At 36.6% G+C, this 21,550-nt stretch overlaps 2 protein-coding genes across 4 annotated transcripts; one reads left to right on the plus strand and one right to left on the minus strand.

Annotated features, from left to right (window-relative positions):
• Nucleotides 1–3,187: 3,187 nt before the first annotated feature.
• On the minus strand, nucleotides 3,188–11,274 carry LOC129302295 (plant cysteine oxidase 4-like). Of its 3 annotated transcripts, none has more exons than XM_054941069.1 (6): nucleotides 11,039–11,274; nucleotides 10,757–10,911; nucleotides 10,524–10,668; nucleotides 10,245–10,451; nucleotides 10,077–10,176; nucleotides 3,188–3,680 (listed from the first exon to the last, which is right to left on the minus strand). In XM_054941069.1, the coding sequence occupies exons 1-6, from the start codon at nucleotides 11,142–11,144 to the stop codon at nucleotides 3,581–3,583; spliced, it is 813 nt and encodes a 270-aa protein (XP_054797044.1). In that variant the 5' UTR covers nucleotides 11,145–11,274; the 3' UTR covers nucleotides 3,188–3,580. The 3 variants fall into 3 exon arrangements, with proteins under 3 accessions (XP_054797044.1, XP_054797043.1, XP_054797042.1); XM_054941068.1 differs by having other exon boundaries at nucleotides 10,245–10,454; nucleotides 10,757–10,965; XM_054941067.1 differs by having other exon boundaries at nucleotides 10,245–10,668.
• Nucleotides 11,275–13,005: 1,731 nt separating this feature from the next.
• On the plus strand, nucleotides 13,006–15,199 carry LOC129302959 (14-3-3-like protein). Its single transcript, XM_054941906.1, has 4 exons — nucleotides 13,006–13,619; nucleotides 14,155–14,277; nucleotides 14,659–14,775; nucleotides 14,890–15,199. The coding sequence occupies exons 1-4, from the start codon at nucleotides 13,128–13,130 to the stop codon at nucleotides 14,953–14,955; spliced, it is 798 nt and encodes a 265-aa protein (XP_054797881.1). The 5' UTR covers nucleotides 13,006–13,127; the 3' UTR covers nucleotides 14,956–15,199.
• Nucleotides 15,200–21,550: the final 6,351 nt, after the last annotated feature.

Below are 21,550 nucleotides of genomic sequence, written 5' to 3' on the forward strand. Positions count from 1 at the left end.
TATTTTTTTTAAATGACATGTTTAGACAACTGAAATGTCTCGTGTGTACAAATATATTTGAAAATTAAGATTTAAGTTTTTTTTTAAAAAATGACAATGACAAAATTATTTTTATTATAATAAAATCATTAAAAATTATTAAGAAATCTGGATCATATTGACTTCATGTCATGAACATATGTTTGAAAATCTTCAACATTTGCATCAGCTTTATTATTATTATTATTATTATTTTGGAAATACCGGGTGAAAGTACTCCGGAAATTCATTATTGAGAAGTTAATTATTTACTTGAATTGCAGTGTCGTCGTTACGAATAGAAGAAGTGCTTTTACTTTTTAATAACCATGTCCTTGAGATTTTATGCTGCTTTATTAGTTCTGATATGTTGATCTATGGCTAGTTTTTTCATTACCATTCCAGTCATAGTACGCACGTTTTAATTTCCATGCTCTCAGTTATTGTCCACTGGGAGAATAATATATAAAGACCTGAAAAGAAAATTATTCACAAACAAGGATCAATAATAAATTTTATTAAAAAAACAAATTATGTTTTCATTTTAATAACAATATATTTTGTATAGTCATTATTTGTGAATAATTGTCTTTTTGGTTCTCTTTTTCATTTGGGTATTTCAGTTAATTTTACATGGCTCATTATTTATCATTTCCTTGCGTGAATTGCCATTTTTCATGTTTAACAACGTCGGCGGATGCCACTCGCTCACTAACCTTATCAGCTTCTGCCCTAATTGATAACTTAGACTAGTCTGCCAAATCATACACCATAAGGAACTTCTTTAGATTTTTTTTTTTTTGAGGAAAGGACAATTTATTAAACCATGAAAGGTTAGTCCATACAAACATAAGGCCCATTTAAAACACGAAGGAGCCTGAGAGAAACTAACACCAAAAAACGTTGAAAAGGAAAAAGGCCACACATAGATAACACATCCACGAAGAAGTCACTCCCAGGCAGGAATCCGTAGCCGCTAGAATGAAGGAGATCAATGAACATCATATGCAACGAGTGCATGTGAAGATAAAAAGAGCCATCTCCAGAGTAAAGGATACCATCAAGGTACAAAGAAGAGAACGAAAAGTTCTCACAATGGCTAAAAAGCCTACTAATAGCAACGGACTTTTGATATCCCAAAGGGATCGTCAATTCCAACCGGAAAGAAATCACAGAGAATGAACTCCAGAAGCCATTATAAAACAACCTAAACCCAAGAAACAGAGAAAACACAATGTCAGAGTGGCCTGAACTAAAAAAGAGGGTTGTGACCATACCCATTTCACAATCCTCTGAGATCAAGTGTGTCATGGTACTGCCAAGCAAGCTTTTTCGGCTACAAATCTCACGAAACCCAGATTCGGACCCCTATCAAATGTGTTAGGAAGGACCTTATCATCTCTGTGTTGATGATGTCTTGTTAGCCAACAATTTAATGAATTTTTTTAATGAGATAAAACACCTATTATCTTGCCATTTTGACATGAAGGATATGGGTGAGGCCTCCTTCATTCTTGGGATATAGATTTATCGTGATAAATTTCGTGGTATTCTTGATTTATCACATACCACTTATATTGAGCGGGTATTTAAAAAATTCAAAATGGATTTATGTTCTCCCTCACCTGCTCCTGTACAAAAAGGTGAGCTATTACCAGAGTTACAGTGTGCCAAGGATGATAAGAAGAGGACTGAAATGAAAAAGATACCATACGCTTCCGCTATCGGCAACCTTATGTATGTTCAAGTGTGTACTTGACTAGATATATCCTTTGCCATTGGAGTGTTGGGTCGATACTTAAATGAACCAAGTCCGGATCATTGGAAAGCTGCTAAGAAAGTTATGAGATATCTTTAAGATATGAAGAATTATATGTTAACTTACAAAAGGTCAAATTTTTTTGAGGTTATTGGGTATTCTGATTATGATTTTAAGGGATCAGAAGATCTTGAAATTGTTGCCTTTTTAGATTCAGATTTTGCCTCGTGTTTGAATGATCGTAAGTCCATGATCGGTTATATTTTCATGTTGTCGGGAGAAGCCGTTTCTTGAAAAAGTATGAAACAGACACTTATAGTAGTATCATCTATAGAAGCTGAGTATATTGCTTGTTTTGAGACTACATGTCATGCTATATAGTTGAGGAAGTTGATATCTGTCATGCGCCTGTTTGAGTCAACATCATGTTCTCTAACTATTTATTGTGATAATAAATCTGTAGTATACTAAGCTAATAATCACAGAAATTCCAGTCGTACAAAGCATTTTAATATCAAACTTATGTTTGTAAAAGAGAAAATTACTAAGTCTTAAACCCGTGTGGTATACATTCCTGGCACACAGATGCTTGCAGATTTGCTGACCAAGGGCTTACCTATAGAAGTTTTTCAAAATCATGTAACTTGTATGGGTATTATAAATTCCTTTGATGCTCTAGTTTGGTGGGAGTTTAAGAACCTTTTGTGTTGTAATTTCTCTTTAAACTTTATTTTCTTCTGTGAGTTATATTCAGTTTAGTTAGATGAGTCTATATCATTTGTATCCCCATAAGATTCAATGATTTTGTTGTGGTACACTATGCATGTCACTTGTTTCCCCATAGGAATTAGTGATTTATGTTGTTGTCTTACTGAACTGCGTTTTTGAAATAAAATTTCATATTTTATTTAGATTATGAGACATTATATCACTTATTTTTTCATAGAATCCAGTAATTTTGTGAAGTTTTATTTTCTGAATTTTGTTTGTGACTTGTTTATATTATTTGTTTAATTAATGCAATCCAAGTGAGAGATTGTTAGAATACGGATTAACATTAATTAATAAGCCTAAGCAGATTGGTCTTTATGATTTTGTGTGGACCGTGATAGGTGGACCATACAAGTGAGCTCAATAGGCAAAGGCCTAACCCACAATCCAATAGCTGTCAGTTATTTCCTATCTCTTAACTGACTGATTCAGAGATAATAAAATATATAATTATTTAATTATTTAATAAGGTGGTTACCGATCTGATTCTTATAAGTCGATCAGTTGATAATCACAAAACACATGATTCATTTTTTTTGCTCCATTATCTCTGCACTCTTTAATGATTCTGGGAACCAGTGGGTTGTGTGTCTATCTACACTCGAGGTAATCGAGCTTTTTTAAGTACTCATGAATTCTTCAGGTATGCATATATTACTTTACTTATTCATATAAATTGAGATGTACAAATCTAACATTTTCGGCTACAAAGCTCACGAAACCCAGATTCTGACCCCTATCAGATGTGTTAGGAAGGACCTCATCGTCTTTATGGGTCAGTATGTCGATGTCGCTTTTTACGAGGGCTGTGGAAGAACTTCTTGATTGAAAAAACATCTGAAAAACAAGACGCTCGAAAGCCAGCTAGATAAATGAACTGATGCTTGAGTAGGATCTGATACCTCAGCACAAGAGTAACGAACAAACAATAATACACTAGACTTGAATTGGTGACAGCAACAGCATAATCAAAGCAGTTTAACTGCAGGCTGAATTGATGAAATGTCTTAAGTTGCTTAAGAGGCTGAACCGTCATATGAGCAGCAGTGAGATCTTCGGCAAAAGCTTCCCGTTTTCTTTTAACCGTGGTAGAACAGCAAAGCAGCTCCAAGCAACCCAACACAGGGTACATCTTCAGTAGAAGGAGGCTTGGTCATCGAAGCTTGTGAAGGAATATCAAATGAAGTGGGCCTAGACTAGTTACAAATGCCATGTGTCCTATTAAAAACATAACGAGGCCCAAACAAAAATATGGCAACCGACTTGGAGAAGCCCGAAAAAGAGACCCGAAGATCATCACACAAATGACCCGAATCCAAAGAAACCGACTTTAGACAAAGGGAAGGCGTATGACCGACATGCAAACACATAGCGCACTCACGACCAACATTTGCGAAGAAAAAAGAAACAGGAATAGGTTCACTACAATGAGAAAATACGATCAAATTATGATGAACAGCGAAAGACAGGAAACAGAAATAAAAAAAGGAAAACCGTCAGACCGACATTACGAGAAACACAAGACACATCAATTGACAGGAAGGGACCCAGCTTATTACCAAAAAAATTAGCGATGGATTCAGGGTAATGAGCCAAAGGGACACCATAAACTCTACACCAAACATTAAATGAAACGGACTGAAACGGACAATAGAACTAATACACGAGAGTTACAGAATTGAAGCCAAACGTGTTCCGTTACCCTTCATTAAGCCAATAAAACGTTTAGCATTTACATGTGTAACGTTAGCTGATTACCTGTTTTCGTTCAGAGTCCTAACACTATAAATAAGACTCACTTTGTTGTAAGAGAGGCAGACTAGAAATAAAATTCAGAGTTTTCTCTTTTCATTCAGTTTCTATGCCATTTTGGTATCAGAGCTGGTCCAGAGAACGAGAGAGTGAGTTACAGTTGAGAAAGTACGCCGGAAAGAAGAGAGATTCAGAGGAGGAGTCCCTGACGTCTTCGCATTTTACAAACCAGGCATTTTCTCAGAAAACTAACATCACCATCGTGCTCAGGAGGTCCGAAAACATGGAACAAGAGGTTCCTCGTCACCGGAAACAGTCGCACGCGCTGCCACGCGCCACCGTCGGAATACCACGCGCCTCGCCGCCGGTCCACGCGCCGTCACGCGCTATCCGAAGGTTGAAGACGCTGATGTCAGCTGCCACGTCATTGTTCTGACCGATCAACGACAGGTCAGACCAATAGTTTTATCCCATGTGTCACAGTCGCCACGTCACTGCGCCCAGTCAGCCAACTTTTCAGAAATTACATTTTCGACCCAAATCTTTCAGTAATTGTAAATTTACCCCTATTTTTTATGAAATTTCATATTATCCCCCAAATTTTTTAGAAATTCCATTTTAACCGCTAAACTTTCCTAAAATTACACTTTTGCCCCTTGATTTTACCTGAATTCCAGTTTAACCCCTATATTTTTCATAAATTTCAATTTGACCCATCATTCTTCTAGAATCGCTATTTTACCCCCTAGATAGTCCAAAATCCCCATTTTGCCCCTAGCCTTTTGAAAAAAAAAATTCACTTTACCTCTATATCCTTCAACGTTTCCAATCGCACCCCAATCTTTATCCCTAGCCTTGACACTTATTCAAAAAGCCTCCAAGACGTAGACATGTGCACGAGGTTGAGATGGAAGAGTTGAGACGTAGGATACGAGAATTGGAAGCCACTGTGGAATTGCAGCAAACTCTGTTAAACAACAACAGAGAAAACTTAGAGAGAGATTCGGGAAGCAGTAGTTCGTCATCTACAGAAAACCGCCGCCGCCCACGACAACAACAATTCCGCCCTAATGACATCAAGGTTGACGTTCCTGAATTCGAGGGAAGGCTCCAGCCAGATGAGTTTGTAGATTGGCTACAAACTGTTGAACGAGTATTTGAATACAAGGAGATTCCAGATGTGCAGAAAGTCAAAATTGTCGCCCTCAAACTCAAGAAACATGCTTCTATTTGGTGGAAAAACCTCAGATGGAAGCTAGAACGTGAGGGAAAGCGCAAGATTGAAACCTGGGAGAAAATGAAACGCCAGCTCACCAGGAAATTTTTACCAGATTATTACCACCAGGATAATTTTATCCAGTTGCAAAATCTTCGACAGAGATCTTTATCTGTAGAAGAATATACTAGAGAGTTTGAACAACTCATGATGAAGTGTGATATTCAGGAGAAGGAGGAGCAAACAATAGCCCGGTACCTTACAGGCTTAAACACAGATATCAGTCGTCCAGTCCAGCTTCAACAATATTGGACCTTGGATGATGTCATCCGTCTGGCCGTGTGTGTTGAGAAGCAGATGCCCAAGAGATCCGCTTTCCAACCTTCATCCTCTAGGAGTTATCTAGAAGGCCGTAAAGAAGAATTTCAGCAGACTAACTCCTCAAGCAAGCCACAACCTACTGCTATGCGCAAACCACCATCCAATGCTGCCAAGGAATCTGGTTCCAAAGCAATCAAATGCTTTAAATGCCAAGGATTTGGCCATATTGCTGCGGACTGTCTTACACGAAGGGTTGTCACCATTCGAGAAGGATCAAGGTATGAAACACTTGAAGAAGGTGAGGAGGACGATGAGTTCTACGGCACTGATCCCGTATATGACGAGGAGGTCACACCTGCTGATCAAGGAGAAGCATTGGTGCTTAGACGAAGTCTGCATACAATAGTAGTCAAAGAACAACCTTGGTTACGACGCAACATTTTTCACACTCGTTGCACGGCCCAAGGAAAAGTTTGTAATGTCATCATTGACAGTGAAAGCTGTGAAAATGTAGTATCTAACTACATGGTGGAGAAATTGAAGTTGCCAATACAAGATCGTCCACAACCTTACAAGCTTCACTGGCTCAATAAAGGGAATGAGGTAAAAGTTTCTAAACAATGCCTTGTGACCTTTTCTATTGGGAATCGATATTGTGATGAAGTTTTATATGATGTTGTTCCCATGGATGCATGCCACCTTCTCTTGGGGAGGCTACGGCAATATGACCGACATGCTATGCATAACGGGCGAGCGAACACTTATTCTTTTACGAAAGATGGTGTCAAGTTTACACTAGCGCCTCTACCACCCAATGAGATTAGCCAATCTTTAAGGGAATCTAGTGTTTCTAAGCCGTTAGTGTCTTTGTTGACTAAGGAGGAATTCAAGGTGTCAAAATCCGAAGCCCAAATGATGAGTATTATTCTGGTGCTTGAGGTGAACGATGAGACGGTCAATCCACCTGGAGTCATTCCGTTATTGTCAGAATTTTCAGATGTAATATCCGATGAGATACCACCAGGGTTGCCTCCAATGCGAGACATACAGCATGCCATTGACTTCGTTCCAGGAGCAGTCATTCCTAATAAGCCTGCTTATAGGATGAGTCCCCAGGAACATGCCGAAGTCCAACGACAAGTTGAAGAGTTGTTAAAGAAAGGGTTAGTTCGAGAAAGTATCAGCCCTTGTGCTGTACCTGTTCTTCTAGTACCTAAGAAGGATGGGAGTTGGAGAATGTGCATTGACTGCCGAGCCGTCAACAAGATCACTATTAAGTATCGGTTTTCGATACCTCGGCTTGATGATATGCTGGACCAATTGCATGGTGCCACTACTTTCTCCAAAATTGATCTTCGTAGTGGGTACCATCAAATCAGAATTCGACCAGGAGATGAGTGGAAGACTGATTTCAAGACCAGAGATGGCTTATATGAGTGGAATGTGATGCCTTTTGGGTTAACAAATGCTCCTAGCACATTTATGCGCCTGATAAATCAGGTATTGAGACCCTTCATTGGTAAATTTGTTGTTGTGTACTTTGATGATATTCTTATTTACAGTAAGAATCAAGAGGAGCATTTAGATCACTTGCGGCAAGTTTTGCAAGCCTTGCGTGAGCAGAAGCTTTATGCAAATCTCAAGAAGTGCGCCTTCCTCACCAACGAAGTTGTGTTCTTGGGTTACATCATTACCGCGGAAGGTGTTTGCGTTGATCCAAGCAAAGTTGCAGCCATTGACAGCTGGCCAATTCCAAAATCCATCCAGGAGGTTCGAAGCTTCCACGGATTAGCTTCTTTCTACAGGAGGTTCATCCGTAATTTTAGCTCAATTGCCGCACCACTTACAGACTGCACCAAAGGAGAGAAGTTTCAGTGGAAAGAGCAAGCTCAGAAAAGCTTTGAGGAGCTTAAGAAGAAGTTGACCAAAGCTCCAGTCCTAGCTCTTCCTAATTTTGATCAAGTATTTGAAGTTAGCTGTGATGCTTCTAACACTGGCATTGGTGCTGTCTTAAGCCAGGAGGGCCATCCCATTGCCTTTTTTAGTGAGAAGCTCAATGATGCCAAGCTCAAATATTCTACCTATGATAAGGAATTCTATGCCATTGTCCGAGCTCTTCAATATTGGAGTCATTATCTCCTAAATAAAGAGTTCATACTTTTTTCGGACCATGAGGCTCTCAAGTATTTGAATTCCCAGTAGAAGATCAGCCGTAGACATGCTCGTTGGAGTAAACTCTTACAGTCTTATCCATTCCTTATCAAACATAAGGCTGGAACTCTGAACTCCGTAGCTGATGCCCTTAGTCGTCGCCATGTACTACTTACAACACTACAAACCAAGGTTGTTGGATTTGACCTTGTTAAAGAGTTATATCAAGATGATCCTGATTTTCGAGGAGTGTGGGAAGCAACTATAAATCAGCCTTTCCACCAGTTCTACAGACACGACGGGTTTTTATTTCGAGGTAAAACCCTCTGTATTCCACAGGGTTCCTTGAGAGAAGCCATAATTTGGGAAGCACATGATGGTGGATTAGCTGGACATTTTGGATGAGATAAGACAATTAACCTAGTGAAGGAGAACTTTTACTGGCCTCGACTTGAACGGGATGTCAACAGGTATATACAGAGATGCAGAATTTATCACTTGGCTAAATCCAAGGGTCAGAATACTGGACTATACATGCCTCTGCCAATTTCAAAAGCACCTTGGGAAGATATAACTATGGATTTTGTTCTGGGTTTACCACGGACTCAGAGGCAAAAAGATTCTGTCATGGTAGTTGTGGATCGCTTCTCAAAAATGGCCCATTTCATCCCATGCCAGAAGACCAACGATGCTGTTCAAGTAGCCGACTTGTATTTTAAGGAGATTGTGCGTCTTCATGGCATTCCTAGAACTATCACTTCTGACCGTGATGTGAAGTTTCTTAGCCACTTTTGGCGGACGTTATGGAAGAAGATGGGAACTAAGCTCCAGTTTAGCAGCGCTAGTCACCCCCAGACAGACGGTCAAACTGAAGCTATAAATAGGATTCTTAGTAATCTTCTTCGCAGTTTCATAGGGAAGAATTTGAAGCAGTGGGATCTTATTCTTGCTCAAGTTGAGTTTGCTTATAATAACTCTGTCAACCAAGCAACTGGGAAGTGTCCGTTTGAAGTTGTTTATGGCACTCGTCCCCTTAGTCCACTAGACTTGACCCTTTCACTTGATAAGCAGCAATATAGCTCTGATGCTAACCAAAGGGCTAAGGAAATTAAGAAGTTACATGAGCAAGTTCGCGAGCGAATCCAAAAGCAGAATTTGAGATACAAGGCTCAACATGACAAACATCGAAGACAGCAGACTTTTAAGGTAGGAGACTTGGTTTGGATACATCTACGAAAGGAACGATTTCCTAAACAACCAAACGCCAAGTTGTCCCCAAGAGCTGATGGTCCGTTCAAGATAGTGCAAAGGATCAACAACAACGCTTACAAAGTGGAATTACCTGGTTCTTATGGTGTATCTGCCACCTTTAATGTTGCTGATCTATTCCCTTACATTGACGATAATGCCGAATTTGACTCGAGGGCGAGTTCTGCTGAACCCGGGAAGGATGAAACGGACTGAAACGGACAACAGAACTAATACACGAGAGTTACAGAATTGAAGCCAAACGTGTTCCGTTACCCTTCATTAAGCCAATAAAACGTTTAGCATTTACATTTGTAACGTTAGCTGATTACCTGTTTTCGTTCAGAGTCCTAACACTATAAATAGGACTCACTTTGTTGTAAGAGAGGCAGACTAGAAATAAAATTCAGAGTTTTCTCTTTTCATTCGGTTTCTGTGCCATTAAAACAAGGAAAAGACTTTTAAAGAGAAAGAGAAAGACTGATCCCATCTAAAGACTCACAGTGTAAAACCTTGAAGTCACACGCCGTGAGCAAGAATAAAATTAAGGTCCAAAACAGAGCTGAAAAAGACAACGAAGAACAGACCTTGATGCTGAACCACATTAATAGAACCTCTAAGATGCCAATAAACTTTGAGGAGAGCTTGAAGTCAGAAACACATGTACACCTGTGTACATATATACAAGTGGCGTACAATTTGCAGACAAAATACTAAAGCCTGCCTTCAAATCAACTTCATTGAAAAGTCTAACCAACCATGGGATGGGAGAGCACGTGCATTGATTAATTAATTGATTAAATATAGCCACAGCCGCAGGTAAGTTGTAAATCTGTTTACTGATAAGAGCAGTATTGAGGTGAAACCGGAGGTCCAAGATATGGCGCTGCTCTCACAACTAGATCTGCAGGCAGAAGTATGGCCTCAAGCAGGGCATAATCTGCACACACGGGTCGTATTTGGATCAATGGACAGGAATAGACTGGAAGAATCAGAAGAGTGAATTACCAGAAGAAGGGGAAGGAAAAGGGGAGTCAGAGAAGTATGTGGAAGGCCTTCCCAATTCTTCAGAGTACTGCGGAGAGAGCACGTCCAGTATTGCACATGGCGTCAAAGCGGTGAAACCATGTATGTTGCCTCCTCTTGTTGGAAATAATATGGACGTCTCCTGTGGTGCTTTCATTATTCCATCTACCACCCTGCCTGCTAACCCTACTGCTGCATCGACAACAATTCTAAGCGCTTGTTTGATTTGGGCTGAATGCAGAGAGTAGTAATTACACTTACGTCTTTGGCTGGCTCTGTTATCCACTTTGATCCAGTCGTAAGCTTTCACATAAACAGAGCCATAAAGGAGTTTGCTTAGAACTATCATTCCCGGGTGATCGTGAAGTGGGAAAGTTTTTCCTGCTGGCAAACAAAACACCCCTATCTGCATCCATCTCATCATCAATCTTCTCATTATTATTTATTCGAATACCATAGCAATCAACTGATATGCTTGGGGTTTGTGTACTCACTGAGAAACTATCGCATTCATGAATATGAATGTATGTAATCTCCGAGAAGCCTCGTCCACAGAGCAATCCCCTGCTGCCACCAGCCTCCTGGAGTGAGATGGCAGAATCACACGACCCAAACTCGTCTATCCCAACATCTTTAGCTTCCATACTGTCTACAAATTCATGCATGTACGGGAATTGTGACTCTACACTGCTTCGATTCTTATCTGCAGAACTTTACAAGGCCCAAAAAGGGAAAAGGGGGGGGGGAGCATTTAATAATCGAAGATAACAACCCACCAAGTATATTTTTCAGATGCTGGATTCGTTGAAAAGTTGGAAGCCCCTGCTGAGAAAATATAGCATGGCAATATTCATAAGCCGCTTGTATTTTGCTTTTCTCCATCGTTTGTGTGTAGCTTTAATTCTTGTGCAAGGCCTAGCTAGTGCTTGAAATTTCAAAGCATCCTAGCAATGACTGATGACTTTAAATAGCTGCATTGGAGTACAAAGGAAACAAATTAAACGAAGGAAGGAAATTGTGAGCAAAAAAACCGGACAAAACCGTGGCTTATCTGAATAGTATATTACAGTGGGCTTCTATTTCAGTATTTGAACTAGTTTACTTGAAAATAGACGCAAGAGGTTGAAAGTGACTTAAAGCAAACGATGCTGGCAACAGCTACCAATATCATTTTCACGTTGCAAGTTATTTCCGCAGTGTTATAGGGATGAATAAGCAATCGGTTCTATAATTCACCAAATATGAAAGGTGATGCTGCCTAATTGAACTGAACTTAGGAGCTTCTTCGAAAGACGCAACTCAGATTCCAAGAAACCAAAAGTGCCCGGTCTTACGTCACATCATTATTACGATGGACTAAGTGCGCCATATTGACCAAGACTCTTGATATTCATTGTTGAACAAGCAAACATGTTGAGATAATTGAAAATAAGATTAATATTGCAAAAAGATGACCTCTGGTTCGAAATATATGGACCGCCACTGCGTAAAGAAGATGACTTCAGTTCACGGGGAACTGTTCTTATTCCATCAATAGTTATTTTGATTGAAGAACTCGATAGTTCCATCCATAGATACCTTTCGGTCAAGCAAAACATGACTTAGAGCAGTAGCGCTGTTTTCCTGCGTCAAGGTTGGTGCGGGCATGGGAGTTTGGATAGTTAAGTTGTGGGCAGACATGGTTCTACTATTTTACTCTACTTTGCCAAGGAGAGCTGGCTAGAAAAACAGATATGACTTCTGAGTGGGGATGTGAACAGAGTTATTTTTATCATGTTATTTGGCTCCTACCTGTCAGTTGTCTTTGTCAAATGCTTAGACATTTAGTCTGCAATTGTCATCCTCGAGGAATTTTAATTCCATAACAGCTATCGATTTCACATTTTCTAAGACACTGGCACTTCCTCTGTTCAACCATTCAGTGTGCTATGCCGATAATTTCATTAATTGGAATCTTGCATTGTGATCAATCTATAATTTAACTCCATTTGTTTACAGCCCAGCCGTGAAGTACTCCTTTCCGCCATTGGTATGCTTCGTAATTTCACCCAAGGTTTATATTTCAAGACGTTGTCCTGGCTTGCTTGTATGAGCGATGGCTCTCTCATCATGCATTCAACACCCCTTCTCCATCAACTATACATGTAATTGAAATAAATCCATGTTCATCAGATGTACAAAAAAGATTCTTATAGACGAATCAATATATTATCAGCTGGGCAGTCTCTCAGCGTAGAACAAAGAAATTAAATCAAAGAGAAATTCGGATTGTTTCTTAACTAGTTAATTTCAAATTGTTCGGTTAGGTCTTTCTCCAACAGCCCACAAAGGGGGGTAAAGTAAAACGAGGCCCATGTGGTATTTTGTGGTGAGAGAACTGGGAATACAGAATAAAGCCATCTCGACTCTGTACGGTTTCCTTCGTGAGACGCCACAAATTTTTGAAATGACATATTTTCTTGGTCGAAAAACAGGACGTTTAAGTTTAAGTTTAATTTAATTTAATTAATAATTAATAACTGGGAGGGATTCAAACTTTCCGCCACACAAAATCAAACCCCGTGGTGAACAGCTGTCTCTTCTCCGGTTCTTTTTCATTTTATTTGTTCTCATTCAAATAGAAAAAGAAAAGGAGGTATCAGTTTATTTGGTATAGTGGGGTGGGATCCGACGGCCCATATTGAGTGTTGGAAACGGAGACCGTCCCCTGAACGCAATTATCGCTGCCACTACCGTCCACAAAATATTCGCCACCCCCAATTGCCCCCTCAAAATCCACGGTCTCCTCCTTTTTACTCTCTCTCTCTCTCACAATCCCTAGCCAAATCAAATCTCACCCCTTTCTCCCTCTCTTTGATTCCCACAATGTTGGCCGCTGTCGCTCTTTCGCCTCGCGAAGAGTTCGTCTACATGGCGAAGCTTGCCGAACAGGCCGAACGCTACGAAGAGATGGTCGAGTTCATGGAGAAGGTCTCCGCCGCCGTCGACAAAGACGAGCTCACCGTCGAAGAGAGGAATCTCCTCTCCGTCGCCTACAAGAACGTCATCGGTGCCCGCCGTGCCTCCTGGCGTATCATTTCCTCCATCGAGCAGAAGGAGGAGAGCCGAGGAAACGAGGATCATGTCTCCATGATCCGCGACTACCGATCCAAGATCGAGAGTGAGCTCTCCAACATCTGCGATGGGATCCTGAAGCTCCTCGATACCCGCCTTATCCCTTCTGCTTCTGCCGGCGATTCCAGGGTCTTTTATCTCAAGATGAAGGGCGATTACCATAGGTACCTTGCCGAGTTCAAGACCGGAAACGAGCGTAAGGAGGCTGCCGAGAGCACTCTTACTGCTTACAAATCTGCTCAGGTATTCTCTCTCTCTCTCTCTCTCTTCTTGGGTGAGTTTTTGGGCGTATTTCTTGGGTACTTCCGGTGGCTGAATTTGTCCTGTCTGTTCTGGCTATTCTGTCAGTTCTCTGATTTTGTGATGCAGATTTTCACCGGATTATCCTTGTCTCTTTATTATTATGCATCTCATTGAATTGCATTTATCATACATACGGTTAGTTTAGCTCCCACCGCCCCCCAACCCAAAAAAACAACCAAAGGAAAAAAAAAATACAAACAAGACTGCCGTAGTTCATGATGCATTGTTTTTTATTTTTGAGCTTTCCTCGAAACAATTAAAGCAATTCGATTTTGTTGCTGTGTGTTTATTCTTTCCTTTCAGTGTTTCCCGGTTTATACTAAACGTCGGAATTGCTTGATCCTGACGCTCTTTCATTGTTCTGGCCATTTTAAGAATTGAAAGATTCTGAGTCTGATATTTTTCTCACATTCCTCTTGATCTTACTTTTGAAATTATGCACTTCGAAAATCTTTATGCCAATCTTTCCCTGCAGGACATTGCAAATGCCGAACTGCCTCCGACTCATCCAATCAGACTTGGTCTTGCTTTGAACTTTTCTGTGTTCTACTATGAGATTCTCAACTCTCCGGACCGTGCTTGCAACCTTGCAAAGCAGGTTAGGGCTGGAGGATCTGCTTATCATCTCTATGCTGCTTCATTTTTTTTGTCATTTGATCAATTTATTTGTTATTCTATTTGGGATGTAAGAAAACGAAGCGCATGCCGCAAAAATTGCTTTTATTTGATGGCCATAAAATTGAACCACTTCCGTGGCAACTTCATCTTTGCTTTTCCTTATTGTTTAAAAACCTTGCTGCTGGGTTGTGGCTACTAAATGCTGAATATATTCCTTTTACTTATTATCTATCTCTTTCTTGAATAGCGAAAGTTTTGCTATGAAGCAGCAAGAGCACCACTCATATGTGGCTATTAGTGGTCGTGCTTATAGTATATTTATTGAATTATAAGGAATGTTTATATTTTCGATATTCGCTAGGCCTTTGATGAAGCAATCGCTGAATTGGATACGTTGGGAGAGGAATCATACAAGGATAGCACGTTGATCATGCAACTTCTTCGTGATAACCTTACCCTATGGACCTCTGACATGCAGGTAATGTTATTTTGAATTTTATCAAACTCTTGTTTCTCATCACTTTATTACATAATTGAAGTTTACTTAATCTACTATTTATTTATTTGGTTTCATGTTGTGGTTGGATTTCAGGATGAGGGAGCGGACGAAATTAAAGAAGCAGCAGCTGCTCCTAAACCTGACGAGGAAAAGCAGTAAACAGTTATTTAAACTATTCACTTCACCTCTACATGTTTTTGAAGGGAGTTGTCTGTCGTTAAGTTCGACGCTACAGATATATTTTAGGCACTCATGTCTTTGTGATGAATTATGGATGTTCTGGGCCCCTTTTAGTTTGTCCTTCCATTGTTTACTTGTTTTTAATCTATTTTCTTGTGAACATCGCGCAGTTTAGTTTAATCATGTGGAAGTGGAATTTCAAGATTCTACTCTCCCTGCTCTATGGAATGGGAATGTTGGCAATTGGTCACTAAAAGCGGGGTCCTGGCAAACGGTTTTTTATGGAAAGGGAGAAAAATGCTTGATATATTTGCTAAAAAATAAACATTAATAGTTCCAGCATGACGATATATTATGAACCTACACAGGCCACAGGCCCGCGAAGCTATTGAGACTAGAATTCAAGAATTGTTGGAATGATTGAAAAAGTAATTTTATTAGTTTTTGGGTCTGTTTGGATTTGAATATAATTGATTATTAAAGTAATATAATTAATTATAAAAAAAATTAATTAATATGATTGAGTTTAATTATAATTAATTATGTTATAATATAATTTATTTGAATGTTAGAAATTAATTTTGGCTGTATAAATTATTAAAAAATATTATTTTTAAAAATTAAATTATTAATAAAATTGTAGTTTATTTAATATTAGTTTGTTAAATTTTATTTAAAAACAAATATATTATTTAACAGTAAAATTGAATTTACGAACAACTTCTCAAAAAGCTTATTTCAAAATGTGATTATGATTTAATGATCAATTATTAATTTTTTTTGTTGTTTGGGTAATTTTTTTAAAAGAAAAATTATAATAAAATTTTTTTAAAATATATAAATGACAATTTAATCTTTCAAAATATTATAATTTTTTTGAAGTTTTTAAAAATTTTTTTATCATTAATAAATTTTTATAAATTATTAAATTATTCTTATTAAAAATAAATTATTTACAAATCTTTTTGTTATATTTACAACTTTTTTTTAAATTCACAATAATACAATAAAAAATTACAACTTCACATGTTAAATTTTTTATTTGTTGTTGCATTATTGTGAATATTAAAAAGAAAGTTGCGAATCATTTATTTTAAATAAGGATAATTTGATAGTTTATATAAATTTATTAATGACACAAAAGCCTTTAAAAATTTTAAGAAAATTATGGTATTTCAAAGGATCAAATTATTATTTATATAATTTAGAGGGATTTTATCATCATTTTTTTTCAAAAATTGATTATTTGCACCCTAAAATCAATTATAATGTCAATCCAAACAAGTTTTTTGTAGTCTATATTTACAATTTTTATTCTTAAATTTACAACAATGCAATAACAAATCACAGCTTCGCATGTTAAATTCTTTATTTGCTGTTATATTGTTGTGAATATAAGAAGAAAAGTTGTGAATCATTTATTTTTAACAAAGGTAATTTAATAATTTATATAAATTCATTAATGATAAAAAAATCTTAGAAACTTTAGGAGAATTATGGCATTTTGAAGGATCAAATTGTTATTTATACATTTCAAAAGGATTTTATTATCATTTTTCTTTTTTCAAAAATGGATTATTTGGACCCTTAAAATCAATTATAATGTCAATCCAAACAAGTTGTTTGTAGTCTATATTAATTCGTGGGGAGGTTTCTGTAGTTTGAATATTTTAATACGTTTCTATATAGTTAATAGTCTAATTTCTCAGGATGATGACGTGGCATTATGACATTAAAAATGAGTTTATGTGACCGTTGTATGTTAAAAGGAAAAATTGCTTAGAAGGACTTGCAATTTGAGAAAGGAATTGGATCCTGCGATGTTAAATGAGCAAAAGAGTTAAATGTCTTTAATCAAATCCTCTCCCTCCCCCACGCCTCTTCTACTCCTCTCTCCATTGTTCAGCTGTAGGTCCGCGATTCCATCAATGAGTCTCGATTTCAACGGCAATAGCAGCAAAGGAGAGTAAGGTGAGGTTTTGGTTTTGAAGACGGTGGAAGACAGAATAAAGAAGGTTCATCGTGATTATTAAGTCTTGAGGTCACATCGTTCTCTGATTCTTCCTTTCTCATCTTAGATCTATCCGCTGCCGCTTGTTTGCTTCTTCATATTTGCGATCAGCTGGTTATTCTTTGTGCCCTTCATCTTTTATTTGCTCCAATTTTTTTCTTCATTCTTTGTTGCAGAGGCGACAAGAAAACCATAAAGGGTGCACTTCAATCACTCCTTGGGAAATGTAACCTCTCTTCGCATTTCTCCCTTTTAAAATTTGTTGATTCCTTCTGTTTTTTGTGGAAATCTATTTCGTTGTTCTAGATCTAAGGAGAACAAATACCCACAGTATGCAACATTTTGTTTTGTTCTTGTTGTGCACTTGTGCACGATATAGGATAATTTCAAGTGTTTGTGTTTAATTTTGAGACTCCTGCTTGTGATGATAATGTGGTTTCTCTATGAGATAGTGTATCTGGGCATTTCAAGCTGATGTCAAATCAATGAATTACTTATCTAGAAATGAATGCTAAGAAACCACTTCAGCTTTAGGACTCGGGCAGACGCAGATTTTCTTTGTGGAGATTTCTCTTTCTGCCTACAAATTCTTCTACTAAAAGAATCAGTAGGAGAATTAGTGGTTGGAAAAGTGAAGCATGATTCTGGCGGCAATTGACTAACAACAATTGGATAAAAGCAGCAGATAATCAACAAAAATCTCATTTTGTCACAAAGGACATGAATTAAAAGTCATGCTTAATTGCTTGTATTTGTGTAATGTGTTGACCCTTACCTTTTTCGTTGAACATAAAACCTTGAACTCTTTTTCGTTGGATCGAGTGCTTCAAGAAGTGCTTAAGAAAAATTTACAATACAGGGGACAAATATTCTTTTTGCAAAGAACCATGCCCCAATCTTTGCATTTCCATGGCTGTATTAGCAACAGGACCAGGCAAAGGAGGACTGCTAGAGAAGCCAATTATTGAAAAAGGAACTCCTGGTTGTGAGTCTGAATCTGATGGGGCTTAGTTTTATTACTCCACTGTATTAACTGCAATTAGTATGCTTGATGCATATTAATTGATCATGACTCCGGTCTAGAGCTTAGCTGGCAATTTTGGCATTTCTTCAAATCTGCTTGGTGCATATTAATTGATCATTCGCGATGAAGCTAGGTTTGCAGAACTTGGATTGGAATACTTGCAATCCATTGTCAAATGCTAGTGTATATATAAGAAATTGGTGTGAATTGTAAATGTTATGTTGAAGTATTAAACCAGACATGTAAAAGTTGTCAAGAGATGTAATATTTTATAGTATAATGTAGTTTATTTTGCCAAAACATGGAAGAACATGTTATTGTTTAACGTGAGTGCCGTATTTTGTCTAAGCTTTCATATATAAACTAGAAATAAAAGCTCAATAAAATTAAGTAAGCTAAAAAAAAAGGGTTTTATGAAAAAAACAATTAAAATAAAATAATATCTTCATAATTTAAAGGATATTTTTTTCGTTTTTATTGATTCTCAAATCCTCTCATTTTTATTGCTATCAAATTGATTGCCTTTAATGTAAATTTAAAATATGAAATGATGAAAAAAAATCAAAATAAAAAATTGTCTTATTTTGCTTGATTTTGTAATTAAGTAAGAAAATTTTAATTAGTGCCTGTAAAAGAGATATCTAAAGAAAAAGAAGGGGGATGAAAAAATTGAAAAGAAGAAATTGGGAGAGAGGACGAAAGGAGGAGGAGAAAAAGCACCCACAATTCATTGTTAGTGCAAGGATTTTAGGAATTAATCATTATATGTTCGCTTAAGTAATACACTCTCTTAGTGATGTCATGCTTCATTTGATTATATTCTACTTGTACGCAGCACGTTCCTTTATTCCTTCAATTGATATACTGACAATTTTTGGCTTGCTTTTTTACCTGTACATTCCTTTACTCGTAATAAATATTTGCTTTTAGTTTGATGGAATTATCAACAATTTAAAGTTTTTCACATCACTGTTTATTCCCTTTCTTGCTTTAGTTCATGTAATTGATCTCAGTATGGTTGTCTGATCTTGCTTAGGCATACGGTATGTAGGTTATATCAATTCTTATTTTAAACTAAATAATCATTTATTTTTATTTTTTTAAAAAGAAAAAGAAAAGAAAAGAGTCTCAATGATAATACATTTTTTTAAATTTTTTTTTAAAAAGAGAAATTCATTAGTGATACTAAATTACTGTGGATATTTGATGTATTGTGAGTAATACTAAATCATCGCAATTGTCAAATGTTAAGAAAATTCTCTTTGTATATTATTTCAAAATAACAAGATTTGTTGACATACTTTGAAACTAGTCCATGAGTGATATTAAATCACTGTAAATTACTAAAAATATCAAATAAGATATTACGAGTGACACTAAGTCATTGAGGTATTAATTTTTACACTAAAAGTTCATAATTAAATCATTTTATAGAAATTTTATGTTGAAAATTCTTTTAGAGTTTGCCATGAGTGATACTAAATCACTGTGTGTACTTAGAGCGTCAACCAGTGGACTATGAGTGATGCTAAATTACTGCAAACTTCAATACTAGTTAAATTCCCTTCTCTTGTGCATTATTTAAAAATAATAAAATTTTAGCATATTTTAGGTTATGTCATGAGTGATTCTAAATCAATGTGGATCCTTTAAAATATCAAACAAGATATTGTGAATGACACTAAGTAATCGTAGGCAAAAAAAATATTAATAAAATTGTTGGCAATTTTTAGGATACACCATAACTGATACTAAGTTATCGTGGGTTCTTAAAAATCTCAAATGAGATACTGTGAATGACACTAAGTCATCGCAGGTATCATATTTTGTATGAAAATTTTATAATTAAATTATTTTATAGAAAATTCATGTAAAAATTTCTTTTAAAGTTTGTTATGAGTGATACTAAATCACCATACGCACTTAAAGTGTCAAATAATGAATTATGAGTGATACTAAATCACTGCATATTTCAATACTGGTTATTTTCCTTTTATCCAAAGGTTCTTCCTTATTTTTTATTTAAACATAAATATAATTATATAACACAAAATAACATTCTCTTCATAGAATAAATTAATAAAAATTAAAAGAAAACTTAAATAATAAAATTTCAAACTATGTGAACTTTGATCTCCATTACAGAATATGTAGGTCCTAGGCTTTGATCTTAGATTAAATTATCTCATGTAAATAAATAATTTGTTTTCCTTTATTTTTTATCTTTATTTTTCATGTGAAATAAAGGGTAATTAAGATATTATTAAAAGTTCAATTAATTTTACACAATCAACTTAGGATAATTGTTCTTATAAACGAATGTCGCGAGGTGCCTAACACCTTCTCCATACATAATCAATTCCTAAATCCTTTTGTAGACTATCCTTTTTCATTATACATTTTTTCAAGGTTTCTTAAAAATTTTGGTGGCGACTCTCATTTTTCTACATTTATCGACCTTCTCTCACTAGGGAAAGGCACGATTGGGCACGACATTTAATAATAAATGGATTTGCTAATATTCAATTGTTTTCCTTTATGCTTTAATTAAGTTGGTGTGATTAAGGTTTACATATAACAATAATGATCATTGAGAATATTCATTAGTGTTTTCATAAAAAATAAGTAAAGTTTTAAAATATCTTGAATAACTATCATGAAAAGTGAAGAATATACATAAACTTATCCTAAAAATTTATCAAACAGAGGCTATGCTAAAATTAAACACCTTATTTTTCAAGATATCATGAATGGTTTTCATGAAAAATGTACTTGTATTCGAATATACAAAAGGGACATCATGAAAAACGATGTGGTGTATGCTTACAACATGTGCAATTTATATGCAAAGACCTTTTTGCTAAATGTAACACATTTTTCAACATATGCAGGACTCTTCCTGTATATGCAACACCCTATGCAGCAATTTTTTATGAATATAGATTTCTTTCACAATATGCGATGTTTCTTCTGTTACATGCAACAGTCTCCCATTATATGCAATACTCTCTAACAAATGTAGATTTCTTTCATGACATGCAACACTTTTTTACATATGCAACAGTCTTCTATCATATGCGATACTCTTATAAATGCAAATTTCTTTCATGATATACAACATTCTACCATAAGGGTGAACAGGTAACCCACAACCCATCAAACCTACTTGTACTCGGATAAAATGGGCAAGTTTTAACCTACCCATTTAAAAATAAATGTGCGGACTAATTTTATGGGCTAGCCTGTATTTAAACTAAACAGGTGGGACAGGTTGCAAGTTACCACTCGAGTAGCCCGTCCCGTCCCGTATATAGGTATGTATACATAAAAAAAATTCTAAAATGTTGCGTTGTATTATTTTGTCTAAAACATATAACTTTTATCTAATATTTCAAAATTTTTATAATGTGCCAACTTAAAATGTTGAAAACATATAACTTCTATATTTTATTAAAAAAATTAAAAAATTAGGGAAGGACATGGCCTCCGCCGATCCTTCCTTGTATGTACCCTTGCTTTTGGGCTTTCGAAAGATAGTG

Source organism: Prosopis cineraria, unplaced genomic scaffold (genome assembly GCF_029017545.1).
Source record: "Prosopis cineraria cultivar Desert tree isolate PC_DT_omini unplaced genomic scaffold, ASM2901754v1 PC2, whole genome shotgun sequence".
Taxonomy (NCBI): Eukaryota; Viridiplantae; Streptophyta; class Magnoliopsida; order Fabales; family Fabaceae; genus Prosopis; species Prosopis cineraria.